Source organism: Phascolarctos cinereus, unplaced genomic scaffold (assembly GCF_003287225.1).
Source record: "Phascolarctos cinereus isolate Bilbo 61053 unplaced genomic scaffold, phaCin_HiC Scaffold_4;HRSCAF=312, whole genome shotgun sequence".
NCBI classification, from domain to species: domain Eukaryota; kingdom Metazoa; phylum Chordata; class Mammalia; order Diprotodontia; family Phascolarctidae; genus Phascolarctos; species Phascolarctos cinereus.
Genome location: NW_027555847.1, coordinates 420,932,941 through 420,955,349, shown reverse-complemented (window position 1 = coordinate 420,955,349; position 22,409 = coordinate 420,932,941). Strand labels below are relative to the sequence as shown.

At 34.9% G+C, this 22,409-nt stretch overlaps 1 protein-coding gene across 1 annotated transcript in view; it reads left to right on the top strand.

The window, feature by feature from the left end:
* CDH18 (cadherin 18) overlaps positions 1-22,409 on the top strand; it is a 414,410-nt gene that overhangs the window by 248,043 nt on the left and 143,958 nt on the right. Inside the window, exon 4 of the mRNA XM_078153324.1 lies at positions 8,717-8,884. Coding sequence (XP_078009450.1) covers positions 8,717-8,884 — 168 coding nt within the window. The remainder of the gene's footprint in view (positions 1-8,716; positions 8,885-22,409) is intronic.

Genomic DNA, 22,409 nt, shown 5'->3' with positions numbered 1-22,409 from the left:
GATTGGAAGGTAGCCTTTGAAAAGCAATTTGCTGGCAATGGGGCAACTACTGTAGTTGAGCAGGAAAAAAAGAAAAACAAAATAAGGAAAAATAAACAAAACCCATTGCACTTGTCTAATCATATCCAGCTGATTAAGACCACCATAACGGGCAAACAAGTTGAAACAATTACTGTTAAAAATCTGAAAGGAAACTTTGAAACTGGAGTGCATCTGACAAAACTCCTCCAGGGGTGATAACCAATTGAAATACAAGCAGTCAAATAAGCATCAGTTATGTTTTTAGTAGGGCAAGTTGTGGTTGTGCTAATCCTATTATGATTTCTTTGTCAGTCCCTAGCTTTTCTTCATTATAATACTGAATACCAACAACTACAGGGTTACCAAGTTTAGTTATCCACATGAGGTCCTAGGATTTAGAGCTAGAAAGAACCTTAGTTTATCATTTTATCATTTTCAGATTCCATTAGTAACTTCTTAGAGTAGACACATCTTCTTGAGTTCAAACTTGGCCTTAGACACCTACCAGCTAAGTGACCCCAGGCAAATCACTTCACCTTGTTTGTCTCAGTTCCTCATCATTTGTAAAATGAGGTGGAGAAGGAAACAGTAAACTACTCCAATACCTTTGCCAAGAAAACCCCAAAATGGGGTCACAAAAAATCAGACATGACTGAAATGACTAAACAACAAAAGAATATCTGAACATCACTTATTTTCACTCTCATAGATGGTACTGATTTAGAATCCCAAATTTATCCTGAATTGGGTATAATAATTATTAGGTGTCCTATAAGCAAAATTTCAAAATCTCGTCAGGTGGGGAGAGTCTAGGTCATTCTCCTTCTCCACTATACCCCTGTTTGGAAGAAGCATTATACAGATACACATATATTTCCATATTCCCCATATCTATACATCTGTATATCAGTATAAATTATATTATGCTATGGTTTTCCAGACTATTATCAAATGATAGGTATAAGGAGAGTTAGAAGCAGCATCACTGATCAATGCATTTGCAATTCAATTCAATTTATTAGGTGTCTACTATGTGTAAAATACTATTTGAAGTATTTGGATTGGAGTGAAAAAAAATTGCCCTTGAGAAGTTGACAATCAAACAACAAGCGTTTATTTGGCATCTTCCCTGCGTCACCTTCTATGTTGGAGATATAAGGATAAAATGAAACTCTCCCTATAATAATAATAACTCACACTTAGACAGCGCTTATTATGTGCCAAACACAGTGCCAAGCACATTTGATTCTAAAAAAGAAAGAGACAGAGAAAACAACAACAAAAACCCAGGGAAACTGTTATTACCATTTCACAAATGAGGAAACTGAGTCAGACAAAAGTTAATTGACTTTCCCAAGGTCATACAGCAAGCACCTGACACCAGATTTAAACTCAGGTCTTCCTGATTCCAGGCACAACACCCTATGCTGTGCTCCACCCATTGATTTACTGTCTACAGAGTGCTACTATATCTTTACAAATAAACAAATAGAGAATATAGAAATATTCTTACAAAATAACTTGGTGGAAGAGCACCAACAACTAGGTGAAGTAGAACATAATCTCTTCAAAGAGGTGACATTTGAAATGAACTTTGAAGGGAACTTGATTTTCAAGAAGAGTTTTATTTTTTAAAGAGATTTTAAAGAATTTAAGGGTAAAGAGGGAGTGAAATCCAGGACTAGGGAACAGCCTATTCAAAGGCCACAGAGGGGAGAGATGGAATGTCAAGTATAGGTCTAACCTAGAAGTCAGAAAGACATTCTTCAGTCCCTAGTCTATAACCTAGCCTAGGGATAATGTACTAGGTTCATTGGTAAGGGAATCTAAACTCTCCTTAGGGGATTGGGCTTTCCAATCTCGTATTCATGGCCTAATTATGGGATCAATTGTGAAGATGGACTAGGGTAGAAAAATAGACTGAGAAAATGTGGATTGATTGTCAAGGAGAGGATTGAGAGAAATTTTAGGAAGTAAACAGCATACAGAGAGATAAAAGGATGCATATCATGATCAGAAAGCATATCTGAGTGTTCAAGATCATACATATGAAAAAAAAGTTTTGAATGATGATATCAAAGATGTGACTACTGTGGATGAAGGAAGGATTGTTGGGATCAATATCAAGATAATTGAAAAATTGGGATGAATTTGGAGTTCAGAGTCTGTAAGGGACATTAATGTGAATAATGCAGTTCTGAAGGATGGTAAGTTTCAAGAGAAAAAAAAAATGGAGGCCAGATGCTCAATTCCCTGAAGATAGAAGAATGTCCTGAAAGCTGTTAGAGGACCAAAATAAAAACCTGGTCAGGATGATGCAGAAGTCCATGAACAACAAAGGAGAAGAGCTTGCTGAGAAATGATAGAGAAGGAAGATCTGTATGTTACAAAGATGACACTGTTTCCTTTTATGAGATCATTGTGCCAGTGAATATAAAAGAAGCCAGAACTGAAAGGGTGGCAAGTAGTTGGGTAATTTCTATAAAAATCTGTTTCAATGACAACCAGAAGATAGGATAGTGTGAGAAGTTAATGTAGAATCAAAGGAACTTTATTAAGGATGGAATGGTAATTCCAGAGGGTACAGTGGAAAAAGAGGCAGAATGGAATAGGGACTGGGGAGAGAAAAAAGCTGTCCAAAATTACAAAATTCCTTTTGTTGCTGAGGAAAAGTGTCTCATTAAAAAGCAAACAAACAGCTTTGAACCCCAGCAATTAAGGAAGCATGAGGTGGAAGTCTGCTAGCCCTTGATCAAAAGAAGTGCCATTTTTTAAAATTTTTTCTTCTATCCAGGTTAGTGTCATTTTTTCATTTTTATATGCACAGTACCTAACAGTATATTCTACACAGACACAATCAAGGCTTTTTTGTTTTATTTTATTTCATTTTTTGTTTTCTATTTTGTTGTTGTTATTGGTTTTGTTTTTTAAGTTGTGCTGTCAGAAGCAGTTGCTGCTTCAAATTGGGGAAAATGTAGAAGAAAGATTTTTTTTGAAGAAAATGTTTTCCTTGATTTTCTTGCAGAAATACGTAACAGAAAAAAAATAAGAATGAATGACAAATATCTAGATTTATCTGTCTGTCTATTTATCTGATATTTGTCACCAAAAACTAGTCAGGAAACTAATTAACTGAATAACTAACAATCTCCTAATACTCTGGCCATTAGATATAATTTTATGATACACTTTAAGGAGCTCTCAAGTTAAGATGCTAATAACTTTTTTAAAAATTTCTCCGCTAGACCTTAATGAGCTTTTCTTGACACAAAAACCAAGCAAAGTGAAGAAAAATTATATATATATATATTTATGCTTTCTCCTTTGTGAGCATTTTAAGTCATCTTGCCCTGAATGCTCCAAACATTATGTTCTACTGATAATGAATGTTTTAAACTAGAACATGTTAGAAAATTACTTTCATGCTTTTTCAAGATTTATGGACACTGGACATTATTACTCATAAAATTAAATTTTCCTCTAACTACTCACCTTGTCAACTGGGGCAAGCAATTAGAAAAACTGGAGAAAAAGTAAAGCATTCATTTTTCATAGTTTGTATTTTTTTTTTAATTTGGTAATTCTTAGGAAGTGGGATCAGAGATGGTAGAAGGAGGCTGATGTGGGAGTGAGAGCATGATAGGAGTAAAGCTGTTGAAATAATTGTGCTCCTCTTCCTCCAGGATCTGAAAGCACTCCTAGTCTATGGGTGTAATCTTGTGTCACCTTTGGAAATTGCACTTCACAATAAAACTGCAAGATTGAAAAATGACTGATACCTATTGTAACGTGTTAATAACCAAATGAAATCAACTACAAGGCTAATCTCTATTACTCCTCTGAAATCAAGCAATAAGGTTGCCAAAGAATAGTTTATTCCATGGAAGTTTATATGTGCTTCTAGTATGTTTGGTGCTCAAAGAAGTATATTATCTTTTTTATTTATCTTTATCTAGATCTCTCTTGTTACTCTAAAAGTCTTCTTAGTCTAAAACAGTCTGTTCGGGGACACTGAGCTTATATATACCTGGGGCTAGGGCTGGGCTGCATGAGGAATAGCGAATTTTAGGACCATGTTACTATGGTAAGGTTGCCATAGTGTTCCCCAGATTCTATGTGCCCCCTGGGAAAGTCATAGCCAAGCACATGTAAGTAGGTCATTCTCCAGGGTGCATGAGCAGAAATGGACCTTAGATAATTATTGATGAAAACTCTGTGTGTGTGTGTGTGTGTGTGTGTGTGTGTGTGAGAGAGAGAGAGAGAGACAGAGAGAGAGAGAGAGAGAGAGAGAGAGAGAGAGAGAGAGAGAGAGAGAGAGAGAGAGAGAGAGAGAGAGAGAGGGGAGAACATATTTACCACTGAGAAATCTTTAAATTTCATGTAAGAGTAGCTATCTTGTTAGGAAAGGGAGATAATTCCACTGTAGTGGAATTCTTGAAGTCAGCACTAAAAAACTAGTGGGAATTTGTAGATTGTAAAGTTTGTGCATTTTTTCCCTTAAGTTATGAACATTATTCAAATTTCATGGAAAGCAGATTGATTTTTGTCCTTTAACTTGCTGACTTTAAATTTATTGTTTTCCCCTTAGATATGTCTATTCTGCAAAACATCTTTTCAGGGTGATGTATTTTATTTTTGTATGTGAATTTTTTATGCACAATTGACAATAGTGTTATATTATTTGGAAAGCAAGTCACATTTACAGTGTATTAAATTTAGAAAAGTCACTTCTGTTTCCTTCAAATTCTAAAAAGCAGAAGTTCTTTTTTTACAGAGGATCCTTGCTCATTCGCTTTTCTTTCAATTAATTTTCTATTTAAGTCATTTCATATGTGATAAAACATTGTTCTTTTTAGTAGAGTTCCTTGAGGCTTTTCCATATGCATGAATTAAATTAATCATTCATTATAATATTATTACAAGGTGCTGTGATAAGCTGGATTTTAATTTCTATTTAGCTTAAGGAAAGCTGTTGAAGTTTTTCCAATGCTTCCACATTTACATATGTGTGATGTTCCATAACTGAGGACTCTAGTCCCCTTGATGCCCAAGGCTATATCCTCATAACAGCCAAATACCCAGGCCATTCAATGAAATTAATATTAATTGTTTAGTGGCATAGAGATAAAATGATAAATTAGATTTTTTTTTCTATTTTCAAGTGGTCGTTTTGATCATTTGAAGGAAGGGCATAAGTAGTTCTCTGGCATTTACCAAGTGCTACTCTCAGCTGTAGGATTGATGAATTCACTGTTTGTATCAAATTGGCTACTCAATTTTATGTATATTTGTCAATGAACCAACTACTTATTGATTGAATTGAATCCCTATTTCTACAGCACACGGCCTTAGATGTTTGGAGTAAACAACAAATGGACCACCCTTCTACTTGAATAAAGAACCAAAAAGAGTAAAATGCTTTTCAAACAAATTAATGTTTTATATGTAAGTCATCCTGAAAGCTGACAAGATGTGACTTAGCTGTCTTTCCAACAGACAAGTGTGCTGAGCCTAAGGGAGCAGACTCAGGTGCTTGAGTTTAAAGACATTGTTTACATTGCCATCTTTTTTTTTTTTTAATGAAAGGTCTTTAAAGGGACTCTCATGCCAGGTAGCAGCTTTAGCCAATCAGAAGCATTTGGGATGTCCAATTTTAACAATTCTGTCTTTTCAATGACATTATCTCATACGTTCTAGTGATGACCAAATTAGATAATAGATAGATACGTACGTATATAGATTTTGTTGTTGTTGTATTGTTTTGGTCATGTCCTACTCTTCAAGACCTCATTTGAGGTTTTGTTTGCAAAGATACTAGAGTGGTTTGCCATTTCCTTCTCCAGGTCATTTTACAGACGGGGAATTGGGCCAAAAAGAGCTAAGTGACTTGCTGAGTGACATAGCTATTAAGCGTCCAAGGACAGACTCTTCCTGACTTCAGGTCCAGCATTTTAGCCACCGTACCACCTCTCTCTCTCTCTCTCTCTCTCTCTCTCTCTCCTCTCTCTCTCTCTCTCTCTCTCTCTCTCTCTCTCTTTCTCTTCTTCCTCCCTCTCTCTCTCTCTCTCTCTCTCTCTCTCTCTCTCTCTCTCTCTCTCTCTCTCCCCCCCCCTTCCTCCCTCCCTCTATCTCATATGCAGTTAAAATTTTTTGCACAGTTTGAATTCAATTGAAATATTTTAAAAATATTAAACTATTAAAGATAAGGTGTAAAATGTGGGCTTAAAATTAGGTGGATTCATTCCTTAATGGATTAATGGTCAAAGAATATGAAAAAAACATGCCTCAAAAGAATAGTGAATTATAAACTATAACATGGATTATTACTCTGTCACTAATATAAAGAAATCAAAATCAAAACTTTGAGGTTTCATCTCATGCCCAGAAAATTGGCATAAATCAGAAAAAAAAATTAACTAGTAAATGTTTTTCACACACTGGTACTCTCACTATTGGTATGATAGTGAACTGGTTGATCAACTGGAGTATACAAACTAGGCTACACAAATAATGACACATGAATATAATGAAAAAATTAATATGAAAAGTACAGAAAAGATCAGTAAAATTTATAATTAGCACCAGGAAAACAATATAGACAATGAATAAAATATTGTAAATGGAAAAAAACAAAAAGTAATCAAAATTTGAAGTGTGTAACTGTACTGATAAAACTTGGCTCTGAAGAAGAAAAGACAAAATATGCCTCCATCCTTCCCCTCTTTGCAGAGATGAGCAATCATGGACATGAAATTTTACATATACTGTCACTCTCAGTTAATTTTTTTTCTTAGCTTTATTTTACTACTTTGTTTCTTCTTTTATATTTTTTACCATTTATTTATTTATTTGTTTGTTTGTTTATTTTTGTTGTATACGATAACTCTACCTAGGAGACTGGGAAAGGATATAGTTGTAAACGAAGGTGACCTAAAACCAACACATATTACTGAACATTTTAAAACATAGATGGGAAAGAATGGAGAAATTAGTACACTATATATATATTTGGGGATTTGTGTATGCCACTTTGATCATCCAAATTAAAAAGAAATTGTATTAAATACTGTATTTGATAATGCATTTATTCAATGCTATTCAAAGATAAATGCTTTTTGTTTGCCTTATTTTATATTTATTTCCTATTTGTTGTGTTCCAGGAACTGTACTGAGAATTAGAGATACACAGTCAAAAATGGTATTCCTGCCATTAAGAAGATTACATTTTATCAGGTGAAACAGCTGGTACAACTAGAGATTCAGACCAAGAAAATATAATGACATTTTAGAGTTAAGCTGTCCCTTGTTACAATTTCCCCATTTTGGTTAATAGCATCATCCTTGTCCCAGCTGTGTTGGAAATCTCAGAATCATTTTTGAGACTTCTTTCTCCCTTTACCTTAATAGCTCTTCAGTTGTAACAATACTTGTTCTGCCTCTTCCATCTGTCTCAAATGGCCTCATTTTTTTTCCCAATCCTACAGCCACCACTTGAATTTGGGCTCTCATTATCTCTCATTTGGGATACATATTCTCTTTAATGAGAGCAACCTTAAAAACCCTTCCATGCTTGTCTTCAATAATAACTTGATGATAGCTTCATTGGGTAGCTAGGTGGTAAAGTAGATGGAACACTGGGCCTAAAGTCAGGAAGACTCATCTTCCTGAATTCAAATATGGCTTCAGACACTTAATAGCTGTGTGGTGCTGGGCAAGTCACTTAACCCTGTTTGCTTCAGTTCCTCATCTGCAAAAGCAGCTATAGAAGGAAATGACAAACCACTTCAGTGTCTCTGCCAAGAAAACCCCAAATTGGGTCACAAAGAGTCAGATACAACTAATAGACAAAACAACAACAACAAGCCATATTTACTCTCATCTGGACAACTGCGAGAGATTCCTAACTGATTTTACCTCATTTAGCCTCTTCCTTCTCCAGTCCATCATACCACAGGAAGGTAGGAAGAAAGGAAGGAAAAGAGAGGGGAGAGAGAGAGAGAGAGAGAGAGAGAGAGAGAGAGAGAGAAGAGAGAGGAGAGAGAGAGAGAGAGAGAGAGAGATTGAGCTATGTCTATATATCTATATCTAGCCAAGGAGGAGAGTTTTGGACAGGGAAATCAATAGTATAATCTTTGAAATCAAAGGACATGTCCTTTCTAAGAAAGATTGATTTGATTACTGACTTCAGAAACTGAGTTTGCAAATGGTAGAGAGCTGTGTACTGGGCCTGGGTCTAGGCAACAATCATAGCCTTTGGCCACAAGAGAGGAAGCTTTGAGCATGAACCTTTAATGAATGATGTAATATTCATATTATTATTAGTCATTGTTATTATTATATTAAATTTGTTGCCCTCTATGAGCAGTCTTGTCAAAGGAGTACATTTGGTACACATCTTCATTTGCCAATGATGAATTTCCTTGTAAGAAGTGATTGGAAGCAAATTTTATGATGGAATATTTTGAAGAAAATATCTAGCTATTTGTATAAGAAACTTCTTGTGACAGATGCCTATTGGTAACTTTTAAGTAAATTGCATCAAAGGCATTTTTTTTAGAAGACACATAAATGTTCAATTAATGCTGATCTCTCTCTCTCTCTCTCTCTCTCTCTCTCTCTCTCTCTCTCTCTCTCTCTCTCTCTCTCTCTCTCTCTCTCTCTCTTTTCCTCCCTCCCTCCCTCCCTCATATTACAGGAGTTATAAGGACGGCCCTACATAATATGGACAGGGAAGCCAGAGAGCACTACTCTGTTGTCATTCAAGCCAAAGATATGGCTGGGCAAGTTGGAGGCCTTTCAGGGTCCACTACTGTCAATATTACACTCTCAGATGTCAACGACAACCCACCCAGATTTCCACAGAGTATGTACAAATTTCACGATTTTCATTAAGGATCAACATTGTTATTATTTTTCTTTTCAGTGAATTTCAAAGGAAAATTCATTTAAATAATGCAAAAAATGTTTACCAATTCATCACATGAGTATTTTCAATAAATGGGATCATTTGGTTGTGAAGGATGGTCTTCCTGTGGCACCTAGGATTAACAGGAGGCCCTAAAATTAAAAAAAAAATAGCAACTAAATCAACCTCCCTCTACTTCCCCATGGATAATTATATTGGCATCTGAGAATGCTAAATGCAATTGGCTTTAGAACATCAGAATAAATGAGCTAGTTGTATAATGTACTCAAGAATAAACTTGATGTTATAGATGACTTCTTTAATAAAGTCATATAGATGTCATAGAGTATGTGTGATGTCACATACAAAGACATAGGTAGGAAGAAAAATAAAAGAATGAGTTTGGGGAATGGATAAATGAATGGAAATGCTTGTCTAAGATAAACAGACATCTATATAGCATTATTTGATTTAGGTCTGTCCCTGTGTGTGAAGGAATGCCTTACATATTTTGTTTGTTTGCTTGATACTTGAGTTATATAGTAGAATAGAAGAATCTTCTCTGCCCTGAAGCATTCATGTAGCTTGAAAATATTTTCTCTGACTGGAACAAAATTTCCCTTTTAGTAAATTGGCAGTCAGAGTGAAGGGGGTGGGTTTAGCATGGCATGATAACTCCTTGAACCTGGTAAGAGTCATAACTAATAACTCCCTAAGCATGAAAAGGAAAATAAAAAGGTAAAAAATGTTTCCATATAATGTTTGTCCCTTAGAGGAGCAGAAAAATTGAGAATTGTGTACAGAAAAGCACCTTACTGGTACTATAGCAGTATCTTCCTTATGGTACTGCATGGCATTCCTCCTTATACTGGTATGCATCTGGGGCTATTCATAGCTACTTTAGAGTCTCAAAGTTGTAATGCTATTCTTCTTCTTGTTTAGTTGTTTTAGTCACTTCCAACAATTTGTTACCCCATTTGGGTTTTTCTCAGCAAAGATAGTAGAGTGGTTTGCTATTTCCTTCTCCAGGTCATTCTGCAGGTGTAGAAACTGAATCAAACAGAGTTAAGTGGCTTGTTCAGGGTCACACCGCCAATAAGCATCTGAGGCCAGATTTGAATTCAGGAAGATAAATATTCCTTACTCCAGGCCCAGTACTCTATCCAATGCCCCATCTAGCTGTCCCTACAGTTTTATACTGAGAAGGAAAGATTTTTCAGTATGTTTGGTGCTATAACTTCATTTCTGCCTGTTCTCATGAGGGTTATTTTTATTCGTGTCAGTGTTTGTGTGAGTGAGTGAAGTTAAGGATGGAAGATGTAGGAAGAAAGAAAAGGTGAATGAATAGCTATTAGGAGAAAATATCAAAAACTTTTTTTTCAATTTATTACTTATGAAATAAAACAAGTATTTTTATAATATACAATAAAAAGATGATTGTATATGCAACTGTAAATCTACTATGTAGAACTTGCTATTCCTTTCAAATATATAACAAAATTATCACACAAATTGTTTTTCTTCCTCCCCCTCCCCCCTCAGAGATGGCCACGATTAGATACACACACACACTCACACCCACACCCACACTCATACCCATAAAGTTATTCTATGCATATTTCCATTTATCAGTTCTTTCTCTGGATGTAGATAGTGTCTTTCTTTATATGTCCTTTATAGCTAATTTGGGTATTTATAACAGACAAAATAACTCATTGGCTTAAAGTCATTCTTAAAACAATATTGCTGTTAATATATACAATATTCTTTTTGTTCTCTTCATTTTGCTCTTCATTATTTCATGTAAGACTTTCCAAGTTTTTTTCTAAAATCATTGAGGTTATCATTTCTTATAGCATAGTGGTATTCCATCACAATTATATATGAAAACTTGTTAAGCCATTCTCCAATGGATGGGCATCCCTGCAGTTTCTAGTTCTTTGCCACCACAAAGAGAACTGCTATAAACATTTTACAACATTTAGGTTATTTTTCCTTTTTTCCCTAATTATCTTCAGAAGTAGACCAAATATTGTTATTCCTGGGTCAAAGGGTATAAATAGTTTAATAACTCTGTGCATAATTCCTGATTGCTCTCCAAATGGTTGGGTCATTTTACAAGTCTACCAATAATGAATTAGTGTCACAATTTTTTCATATCCCTTCCAACACTGGTCACTTTTCCCCTTCTATCATTTTAGCCAATCTGGTAGCTGCAAAATGATATCTTAAGGCTGTTTTAATTTGCATTTCTCTAATCAATAATGATTTAGAACATTTTTATGTGATTATAAATTGTTTTGATTTCTTCTTCTGAAAATTGCCTGTTCATATCCTTCAACCACTTATCAGTTGGGGAATGACTCATGTTCTTATAGATTTGACAAAGTTTTATATATATGGATATGGGACCTTTATCTGATAAACTGTCTATAAAATTCCTCCCCTCAAAAAAAAAACTATAACTGTGTTTTAATCAATAGTGTTAGGCTTTTGTTCTATGGAGTTATGTACAGGGGATATGAACTGATGACTTTTATATATACCCATTAAAATAGTTAGTAGGCTTTTTTAGAGAAAACTAAAATTACTATGAGGAGGATAAGGAAATATATTTCTCATGTAGGTAGTTTGAACAACAAAAGTTTTATTTTTGGAACCTTTCAAGGAATTGTGAGAAAACACTAATTCTACCTGACGTGGAGACTCAATACAACTACAGCCTTAAGTGAGATCATTACATTCAATAAAATTTATCTTTCCTCTAATAGTCACAAAATAACATTCAGGATTTCATGATTGACATGTGTGAACTCATTCAGAAACATTGAACCAGTGTGCTGAGAAGTTGGAAATGAAGGGAACTGTCCTGCAAGCTGTGAATTCTGACTTGTTTAAAAAACCTTCCACACTCAGATTGCACTATACACTCTGTTGACTTCAGGATGATTCAGTGTCAGCATAAGAGAAATAGCTTATAGTGAGATATTCTCTTATCCAGTCTAAAACATAACTTAGAACATAGTTGTATATGCAGGGAGAGTCGTGTTAATGTAGTTTGGATAAGATTATTTAGTAGGAGGACTGGAATTTACAAATTGTGAAATTCATAAATCTATATGCAATGCAAATTACAAAATAAAAAAGGGAGAAAAAGACACAGGAGATGCATAAAGCAGAGAGAGAGAGAGAGAGAGAGAGAGAGAGAGAGAGAGAGAGAGAGAGAGAGAGAGAGAGAGAGAGAGAGAGAGATAAGGAGGTAGAGATAAGAGAAAAAAATATTGAATCAGTTTGTTGAATGGAGGACATAATTGATATTATACATAGATTTATGTATTCCATGCAGTGTGAGAACTCAAGTTCCACTTCCAAATCATGTTCTCCAAACAGCTTAACATGTTTCCCACAGTGTATACAACTATCTGCTGAGCTATTATGTTTTAGAAAAGATTAAAAATACCCTACTGTAAGCTACTTCTCTCATGCTGTCTTTCAGTCACTGACATCAGCAGTGTATTTAGTGCAAAGCTGAATGTATGTCTATATAATTGACTAATCTAACAAACGTATTTGATTATTTATAACATTATAAGAGTATATATAATATATAAAGTTATGACATAATATAACATAAGTATACTATATAAGCTTCCATACAAATAATTCATTTCAATTCACCATTCACTAAATGCCTATTCTGTGCTAGATTTTGGAGACATAGAGATACAAAGAGACAATTTTTATTTCCAAAGATCTTATCATTTAAGCATAATTAAATATGTAAGACTTTAACTATAGTATATAGTTTAAATAGCTAGAAAGGTGATAGAGGTGGTAGTAGTTGTTTGTAAGGGTATGAGAGTTTGGATCTGAGATTTCATTCATGTAATGACTTCCTTTTGAGGGAAGGTCCTCAGCTTGTGGAGAACTGTAATTGAGCTTTAGAGAATTGCTTGGGGGCTCTGAGAGGTTGATTTGACTAGGATCAAGCAGTCAGTATGTGTCAGGTGAGACTTAAACCCAGGTTTTCCCAATCTTGAGGCTTTCTATCCACTGTTCTATCCAGTATTCCAATCTGCCTCTTTGGAAGCTAGGCAACTGTGTGTGTATGTGTATATATATATATATATATATATATATATATATATATATATATATATATATATATATATATATATATATATACATATATATATATATATATATATATATATATATATATACATATATATGTATATATGTATATATATATAATGTGTGTATATATGTATATGTACATGTATGTGTATATGTATGTATACAATTTTATTACTAAAATCATGTTCTACCAATATGTTAAAGAAAAACAAGAAAAATGTAAAAGCATAAATTTCATTATCAATGAAATAATTTATTTTAAACTTCAATGAGAACGAAGGAAGATGCCAGGTATAATGGTACATGATGACAATCCCTGCTGTTAGAGAAGGATGAGGCTAATGCATCCCTTGAGCTCAGGAATTCTTAACTGCAGTAGACTAAGCCAACTGTGTATCCACATAAAGATTTGCATTAACGTGATGATTCCTACAGATTTGGGGGCACCCATGAGGTTTCCTAAAGAGAACATAACTGGCCCAAGTTAGAAATGGAGGAGGACAAAGCTCCCATGCCAATCAGTAATGGGACTTGGCTTGAGAGTGGTCACTTCATTTTCATTCTGGGAAGAACAGGGAGACAGTCTCAAAAAGTTAAATAAAAATAAAAAAGATGAAGGATAAGAACATTGATATTAAAATAAATAATAATGTTTAATGCCACAACACTTGGTAGAAGGCAAAACTGAACTAGTGGTATCTTCCAGTTTATTAATGAATGGAAGGGGGGGTGAGGTGTGATGGAGATGAAATTGACATTTTATAATGACGTCAAGGGAAGGAGAATATTCATCTCCTTTCAAGGAGATCCATTCCCACTTGTATAAAATGTTCATTTTAACCTCAAATTAAAAATGAACAATGTGTCGGTAGGTGGTTTCCCAGGGCATAAAAGTTACACAAGCAATTCTTTATTATACCAGAATCAGGAAGGGAATTCTGAAGTTTAATCCTTTCAAACACCAAAACTCAAACAATAACCATCACTAACCACCACCACAACAAATTGTTTTAGAACATTTTGGATGGAGATCTTTCTAAAATGGATTGCATACTAACTTGCCAATTTAAGCACACTATTAGGAATAGAACTGAACATTTTATTAATCATTCAAAATCCTTATTATAAAATCTGTTACTGTACTGTATAATAATAGAGTGATTCCTCAGCAGTTATTAGGAGTGGAAGAATATTTACCCCTAACTGAAAATAAGCACAGATAACTCTGGCTTTAAAAAAAAAATTTGGCATGTATGCATGCATGCATGCATGTATATACACACGTACACAATACACACATGTATGTATATATGTATGTATGAATGATTTTCTTTTTTGCATTTTCTCTCATTATCAGGTTGCAATTGAGAAAGCTGCCTAAAATTGGTGGTTCTACTTCCTCTTTTCTCACTTATACTCCCTCTGCAATCTGCATTCCAAATTCTTTATTCAGCTGAAACTTCTTTCTCTAAAGTTACCAATGTCCTCTTGATTTTCAAATCTAACCAACTTTTCTCAATCCTCCTCATCATCAAATGAAATAATAATTGTTAAACGCTTAGCACTGTGGCTATTTGTTACCCCATTTTTTTAAAAACAAAGATACTACAGTGGTTTGCCATTTCTTTCTCCAGCTCATTTTACAGATGAGGAAACTGAAGCAAGCAGGGTTAAGTGACTTACCCAGGGTCACATAGCTAGCATCTGAGAGTGGATTTGGACTCAGGTCTTCCTGACTCCAGCCCCGGCACTCTATCTATTGTGCTAGCTACCTTCTTGACTGGTCCATAGTAAATACTATATAAAATTAGTTGTAATGATGATCATCATTATCCTTGGCCTCTCTGTAGTGTTTGACATTGTGAATCATCCTCTCATATATTTTTTTTTCTTACACAGTCTTTTATGACACCTCTCTCTTCTTGTTCTCTTCCTAAATTTTTGGCTGCTCTTTCTCATTCTTCTTTGCTATATATTTAGGGTGTTTCAATTAACTATAGGTATTCCCCAAGGTCTTTTCTGGGCCCCCTTCACTTCTCCTTCTATAATTATATTTCACTTGGTAATCTCATTGGCTCCCATCAATTATCATCTCTATGCTGATGATTTCCTGATCTACATATACATATAGTCTCTCCTGACCTATAGTCCTGCTTCACCAACTGACTTTTGAACATCTTAAACTATCTCCCATTCATATCTCAAACTCAACATATCTAAAAGAGAACTCATTATCTTCTCTCATCCTTACCATCTAATCACCCCCTCTCAACTTTTATTTTATTTTATTATTTTTTTTAGGGAGTTGGGGTTAAGTGACTTGCCCAGGGGCACACAGCTAGTAAGTGTCAAGTATTTGGTCTGAGGCCAGATTTGAACTCAAGTCCTTCTGACTTCAGGGCCGGTGCTCTATCCAATGTGCCACCGAGCTGTCCCCCCCCCCAACTTTTATATTGCCATGCAAGGCACCACTCTTCTCTTAGTCACTTATGATTTAAGGATCAATATCACCTTCACCCTGTTGTCAAGTTTTGTTATTTCTACCTTCAGAACATCACTCTCATATATGTTCTCTTCTCTTCACACACCCTGGTACAAGCCTTTATCACAATTTTACCTAGATGATTATAATAGCTTTCTGTATGGTGTCTCTAACTTGTTTAGCCACAATCCAATCTATCCTTCACTTAGGATTTTCCTAACGTATAGATCTGACTATGCCAACCCTCATATTCAATAAACTCCAGTGGTTCCCCGTTAATCTGAGGATCAAATACAAGACTGTTTGTTTGTTTGTTGTTGTTGTTGTTGTTGTTTTGGTGAGGCAATTGGTGTTAAGTGACTTGCCCAGACTCACACAGCTAGTGAATCTTATGTGTCTGAGGCTGGATTTGAACTCAGATCCTCCTGGCTCCAGGGCCAGTGCCCTATCCACTGTGCCACCTAGCTACCCCTTGAAACTTTCTTAATGGCACTTAAAGTCCTTCACACCATGATCTCTTTCTACATTTTCAGTTATCTTACATTTTATTTGCCTCCATGTACTCTATAATTGCTTGCTGTTCCTCAAATATAATACTTCATCTACTGATTCCATACCTTTTTACTGGCTTACCTGAAATGCTTTTTCCTCAACTCTACCTCCTGGCTTCCCTGACCTCTTTTGAGACTTAGGTTAAATTCTGTCTCCTGCAGGAGGGTTTTTCTAGTCTCTTACCTCACTTGACCCATTAGTGCCTTCTCTCTGAATATGGCTTCCATTTATACTGACCATAGCTTGTATGCATGTGGTTATTTGCGTATTGTCTCCCCCATTATAATGTAAGCTTCTTGATCTCAAGAACCATGTTTTTGCCTTTATATATGTATGTATGTGTGTATATATATATATATATATATACACACACACACACACATATATACACACATATATATATACACACATACATATATATGTATGTGTATATATATATGTGTGTTGTGTGTGTGTGTGTGTGTGTGTGTATATTCCAGTATTTAACAGCATACCTGGCACATAGTAAGAACTTAATAAATGCTTGTTGGCTAAGTGACTGTCATCTGTCATTTCATAGTCCTGTTAATGTCCATTTCTCTTTTAGTCCTTTCCACCCTTTAATTTGCTGCTTTTAACCTACTGTTTCTTGGGAAATCAGACAACCAAGTTGTTAAATTTACTTGTAAAATAAGAGAAACTAAGTGTTAGATAAAAGCTTCAAAGTTTCTCCCACAATTAATATACATGAATATACTTCGTGATTTTTTTCAGCTATTTGGGAGTCACCTTTATTTATTTTGTCATTTGTTCCTGCATTTCAAATAGTAAAGGTTGTCTTTGGATAAGTGAAGATTTATCTTACATAGTCACTAAATAAATGTTTTCTGAAGTGAAATATATAGCCCTGCACCTATTTGTATGAGTCTTTATTAAGCATCCTAACACTTCTTTAAATTGTTTTATCAAGAATGGACCAGTACAGTATTTTAAGTATTGCTTTCAAGGTGCTTATAACTTAGCTTGGAAAATAAAACTACCTAATGAGAAATAAATTAGTGAATATAAAAAGACAGCCTAGGAAAACCCCAAGAATCTGGCACCACTCAGAACTAGGAAGTCAGCCAAAAACCCATACACATACTTATGTCTAACATTGAGAAATTGCAACAGGTCTCTAATAGTGGCAAAAATCCTAAGTCTAGGCAGTGTTCCCATAAAGCCATGTAAGCAATTTAACTACAAGTATTAAATGATTCCTGGTGCTATTGGGAATATATTTAATGCTGATAAAAAGAAGCAAGTTGAAATTATGAAGATAATGTTGATGTAAATTTTGTTGAGGTCAAAAAAAATAATGTTGGTGATGTAGCACTAACCTTTAATTCATTCATTAATTTTTAGTAGGTCCCTCCTGGAAATCATTTAGCTACATACTCTACATTCTAATTTTAGGCAGGGAAAAAAGTCTGATTAAAAGGATTGATTCACAAAACCAAGTTTCTGTATATTCCTGAACTAGCAGCCCAATAACTTAAGTGACTAACAATATCAGCATAATTGTCATTTATGAAGATGATTGATTGAGGTAAAAACTAGGCTGATTTCAGAAATATTTATTTTTATTTTAAATTTAACTTTTGTTGATGATTTTTAAAAACATTATATTACTACAATTTCCACGTATTCCCCCATTCTCAACCTAGAGAGAGGAAAAAGATTTTTCAAAGGAGGGAGAAAAGCAGTTTGGTAAAGCCAACCAGCATATAGACTGTCACTGATAGTATATGCAACCTTTTTTAGAAAGATTTCTATAAAAAAAGCGTTAGAGATAATATTCCAGGGAGTTGAAACCAAACAGAGCTGCTGATGGAGAAAATGGAGAATTACCCTGAAGATAACTATAATAAACTTTTTTTAACTGAATTTACATATTTTTTTGTATTTGGGAGTGATAGTTATCTCCAAAGCCACTTGTAGTATTAGGCCTGTGACTTCCATTCTGATAATTTGAGTTTCTTCTAAGGTATTTCCTCAAAACTCATTTTTCCTTCAAAGTGGCAGAAAGTTATTGAATTTTGGGACTTGGAAGGAGTTTTATTTTATTTCTTTTTTTTTTTTCTGCAGAAAAATACAATGCTAAAGAATATTTGCTCAGCTCCAGATGGGACCAGAAGAATTAGTCCTCCTAACATTAGCAGGGCAAATCACCTAATTGCCTCAGGGAAGCCTATTAAATGAGAAAGGTCCTCTAAGGTAGAGGACTTATTTATAATGTAAATTTCACACCCCGCATATTTTGGAAGTTTAAAAGGGTTGTGGATTTGTTTTGTTGTTGTTGTTTGCTTGTTTGTTTGATTTTTTCAGCTTTCCTGTAAGTTTTATGTGTCAATAGTGAGTGAAAGAACTATTTTTTTTTGTTTTGCTTTGTTTTGAAGAAACTGCTGAATCATGCCTCAATAAACAAGTGGTCAAATGATATGAACAAATGGTTCTCAAAAAGAATTACAAAATATTCCCAACCACATGAAAGAATGCTCCAATTCACTAATAAGAGAAATGCAAATGAAAGGAGCTTTGAATTTCACTTCACACCTGGAAAATGAGCAAAAATGAGCAAAAATGTCAATAGTCAATACTGGAGAGGTTGTAGACTAGTAATACATTGTTGGAGGTACAATCATTTCAGAAAGCAAGTTCAAACTGTGCAAAAAAAAGTGACTAAAATGTTTATACTCTTTAAACTAGATACTCTACTATTGGGCTCATACCCCCCCCCCCAAAGTCGTCATTGATAAGAAGGAAGTCCCCATATGCACTAAAAATTTTATAATGACACCTTTTGTGATAGGAAAGGATTAGAAACAAATTAGATGCCCATTGCTTTGGGGATGGCTAAACAATTGTGGTTCATTAATGTAACGGAATAATACTGTGCTAAAAGAAATGATGTGTGTAATAAATACTGAGAAGCATAGGAAGATCTACATAAACTGATGCACACTGGAGTCAGCAGAGCCAAGAAAATAAAATACATGATTATAACAAAGTAAAATGGAAAGAACAACTACATGCAAAAACAAAAAAACAGCCACAGAAGTGAATGTAATGAAATTATAAAGATTAAATAGGATTTAAATGAAGAGATAGGAGTGGATAAACCAACCCACTACTTCGTGGATGTGGGAGATCCATAAGAGTTACACTTTACACGTGTTTCCTGATGTTTTTAATATATTAAGCAGTTGTGATGGTTTTTCCCCCTTATACTTTTACTTCCCCCCCCTTGTCTTTAAAAATAACTATTATATGAGAAGGCTCTCTGGGAAGCGGAGTATGAAAGATACAGGGAATAACTATGATGATATAAAAAAGAAAAGAAGATATTGAAGAAAATAAATAACATAAATCTTATTTTAACATAAATTTAAAACTTATTTTAAAAACTAAAAAAAGAAAAAAATTACAAATAAAATCATTTGGTGTTGTATGGGTTAAGATTTGCAGACTACTTTATTCCTTAATTATTTTAGATAACTGAGATGTTATATTGTGTAGTGTTACAATTTTGGGCAAAACTACCCTTTTAGTTACCCAGGTTTAAAACTGTCAAGTGATCCTCAAATCCTCCCTCTCCCTCATCTACTGAATCCAGTCAGCCAATAGTGTTTATTCTATGTTTAATTCTCTTATTTCTGTAATTTTTTTCTCTACTCACTGTGCCACCACCTTAGTTCATGTCCTCACCTCTTTCATGAACTATTAGCTTCCTAAGGAGTCTTCCTATCTTCATGCCCTTGAGGATACTTTATCTTCAATCCTTCCTCAGCTCATTCGGAGAGTTATGGTCCTCCATACCTTTAAGTAAAAGTTCTGGAGAAGTGCCAAGTATTCTCTGCATTTTAAAATTACTTTATATTTACCTTGAACATTTTGATATACTTAGCTGTATATGTGATGTCCCCCCTCCTCCCCAAAATATAAGCCCCTTGAGGGTGTTGACTTTGATTTTTATCTTTCTATGCCCAAAGTTTAATAGTGCCTGGAATATAGTAGATGCCTCTTAAACAGTTACTGAATGATCAGGCGAAAAACGAGAGAAAAAGAAGACTATTATGGGCTGGAATACTGGACAAGGCTTTTTTGAAGGAGAATGTCAATTGAGAGGATATAACTTTCACCACTTATCCTAAAGAGATGACACACATGTAAAATGAACATACAAATAGATTAACAATAAATACTATTGGGGCAGCTAGGTGGTGCAGTGGATAGAACACTGACCCTGGAGTCAGGAGGACCTGAGTTCAAATCCAGCCTCAGACGCTTACTAGCTGTGTGCCCCTGGGCAAGTCACTTAACCCCAATTCCCTAAAAAACAAATAAACAAAACAATAAATATTATTTCTAAGTACAATAGAACATCCCAGTCAAACCAGAAGGAAAGAGTAGAAGAATCAAGCTTCTTTTTTTTTCACAAAGAAATAGAGAAGAACAAAGAGGAGAACATTGCTTCTCAGCCTAAGAAAATGGAGATAAAAGAGAGGAACTCTTGGTACTTTCTCTATCAGGAAAATTGAGAGAAGAGGGAATCTCAAAACACAATTCCTCCTAAGTCCTAGGATCATAGGATCAAAAAAATTGGAGGCTATTTAGTCTATCCCCAGCCCACCACCATCAATGATTTAAGGCAGTTATGTGCTGCATTTCATAGAATGCTGAACTTTGAGTCAGAAAGGCCTGAATTTTAAATCTGTCTAAAACATATACAAGGTGTATGACTGGGCAAGTCATTTAACCTCTCTGATCCTCAGTTGCCTCAGCTGCAAAATGGGAATAGTAATAGCACCTACTCCCCAGAGTTGTGAGGATCTAATGAGGTAACATGTGTAAAGTTCAATATACGTGTTCACTACTATTAGCTATAATTATTATTACAAATTAGGAAACTGAGTCCCAAGAAGTTAAATTACTAACCGAAGTCACACAGGTAATAAGTATCAGAAGGGAGATTGGAACCTGATTTCTCCCATTCCAATACCAGTTCTCTTTTCACTATACCATGTCTCCAGTGTCTTCAGAACCTGATTACTAATTTTGGTTTGATTTGCAGCTTACATCACCATCATCATCATCATTACTAAAATTTATTTAATATTTATTATGTGCCAGACTCTGTGGTAAGCACTTCAAAAATATTATTTCATTTGATTCTCACAATAACCCCGCAGGGTGTATGTCATAACTATCTCAATTTCACTAATGAGGAAAATGAGGCAAACAAATTAAATGATTTTCCCAGAATCACACATCTAATGTATCTGAGGTCATATTTGAATTCAGATTTTCCTGATTCCAGACCTAGTGCTGTATTCATTCATTACCTGCCTTCATGCTTCTTACTCATATTCCTTCTTCATAGCCTTCAGCTCTGCTTAACACCTTTCTTTCCTTCAAAAGTTCATACTGTAACTTTTGTATTCTAGGCTCTAGTAGAGGTATCCCTTTCCAAAGACTGGCCATATTTTGAAACAATAGGTTCTTGTTCTGTTCACAACAGACAACTGTGTTCTCAGTCTTGTCAGCCTGGTTAGTTAAAGCCTAGTTTTTTACTGGCTAAAGCCAAGTGAAGGAATGGCAAGTTATTATACCCAACCATTTTAAAAAGTTGGAAGGTAACTGAAAATAATGTCATTGTCAAGTATGGCTCAGTAGGCAATTTTCTAACAGTGTGGCCATGTAATATAAAATGCCTCCCATAAACCTCTGTTTACTATATATAGCTAACTTAGCACACTTGGCATTCTTCTAGGGAAGCATCACCTAATTTTCTGTAACCATCAATACAGAATCATTTTACATCTATTTATAATATCCACTGGGATTTTATTTGAAAAAAAAAAACCCTGGTGATGAGTACTTAGGAGAAAGAGCCAAGATGTCAGAGTAGCAGGGAGAAGTAAAGTCTAGATCCTCTGAAATGATTCCTCCACAAAGATCTAGAAAATGTACAAGGCGAAATCTAAGAAAAAAAAAATCACAGTAAATCATTTTTCTAAGCTAGGTTGGAATAGGGAGACAGAGATTTCTGTGAAACCTAGTGGTTCATAGGTATGGCCATGGCAAGCCATGTGGATCATTCCAGGATAGGGAGATGCCATGCACCAGGGCAAGAGGAGGATCCAGACACATACAGAGAGACCCCACCTTATACAGTCTGCAGAAACAGGTATAACTTGTCAGTACTGTCATTCACCACCTAATTCTGTACAATTGATCCAGGCAGACTGAGAAGGGAACTTGTGCAAAGCTACGGTGTTCTATGGCAAAAAG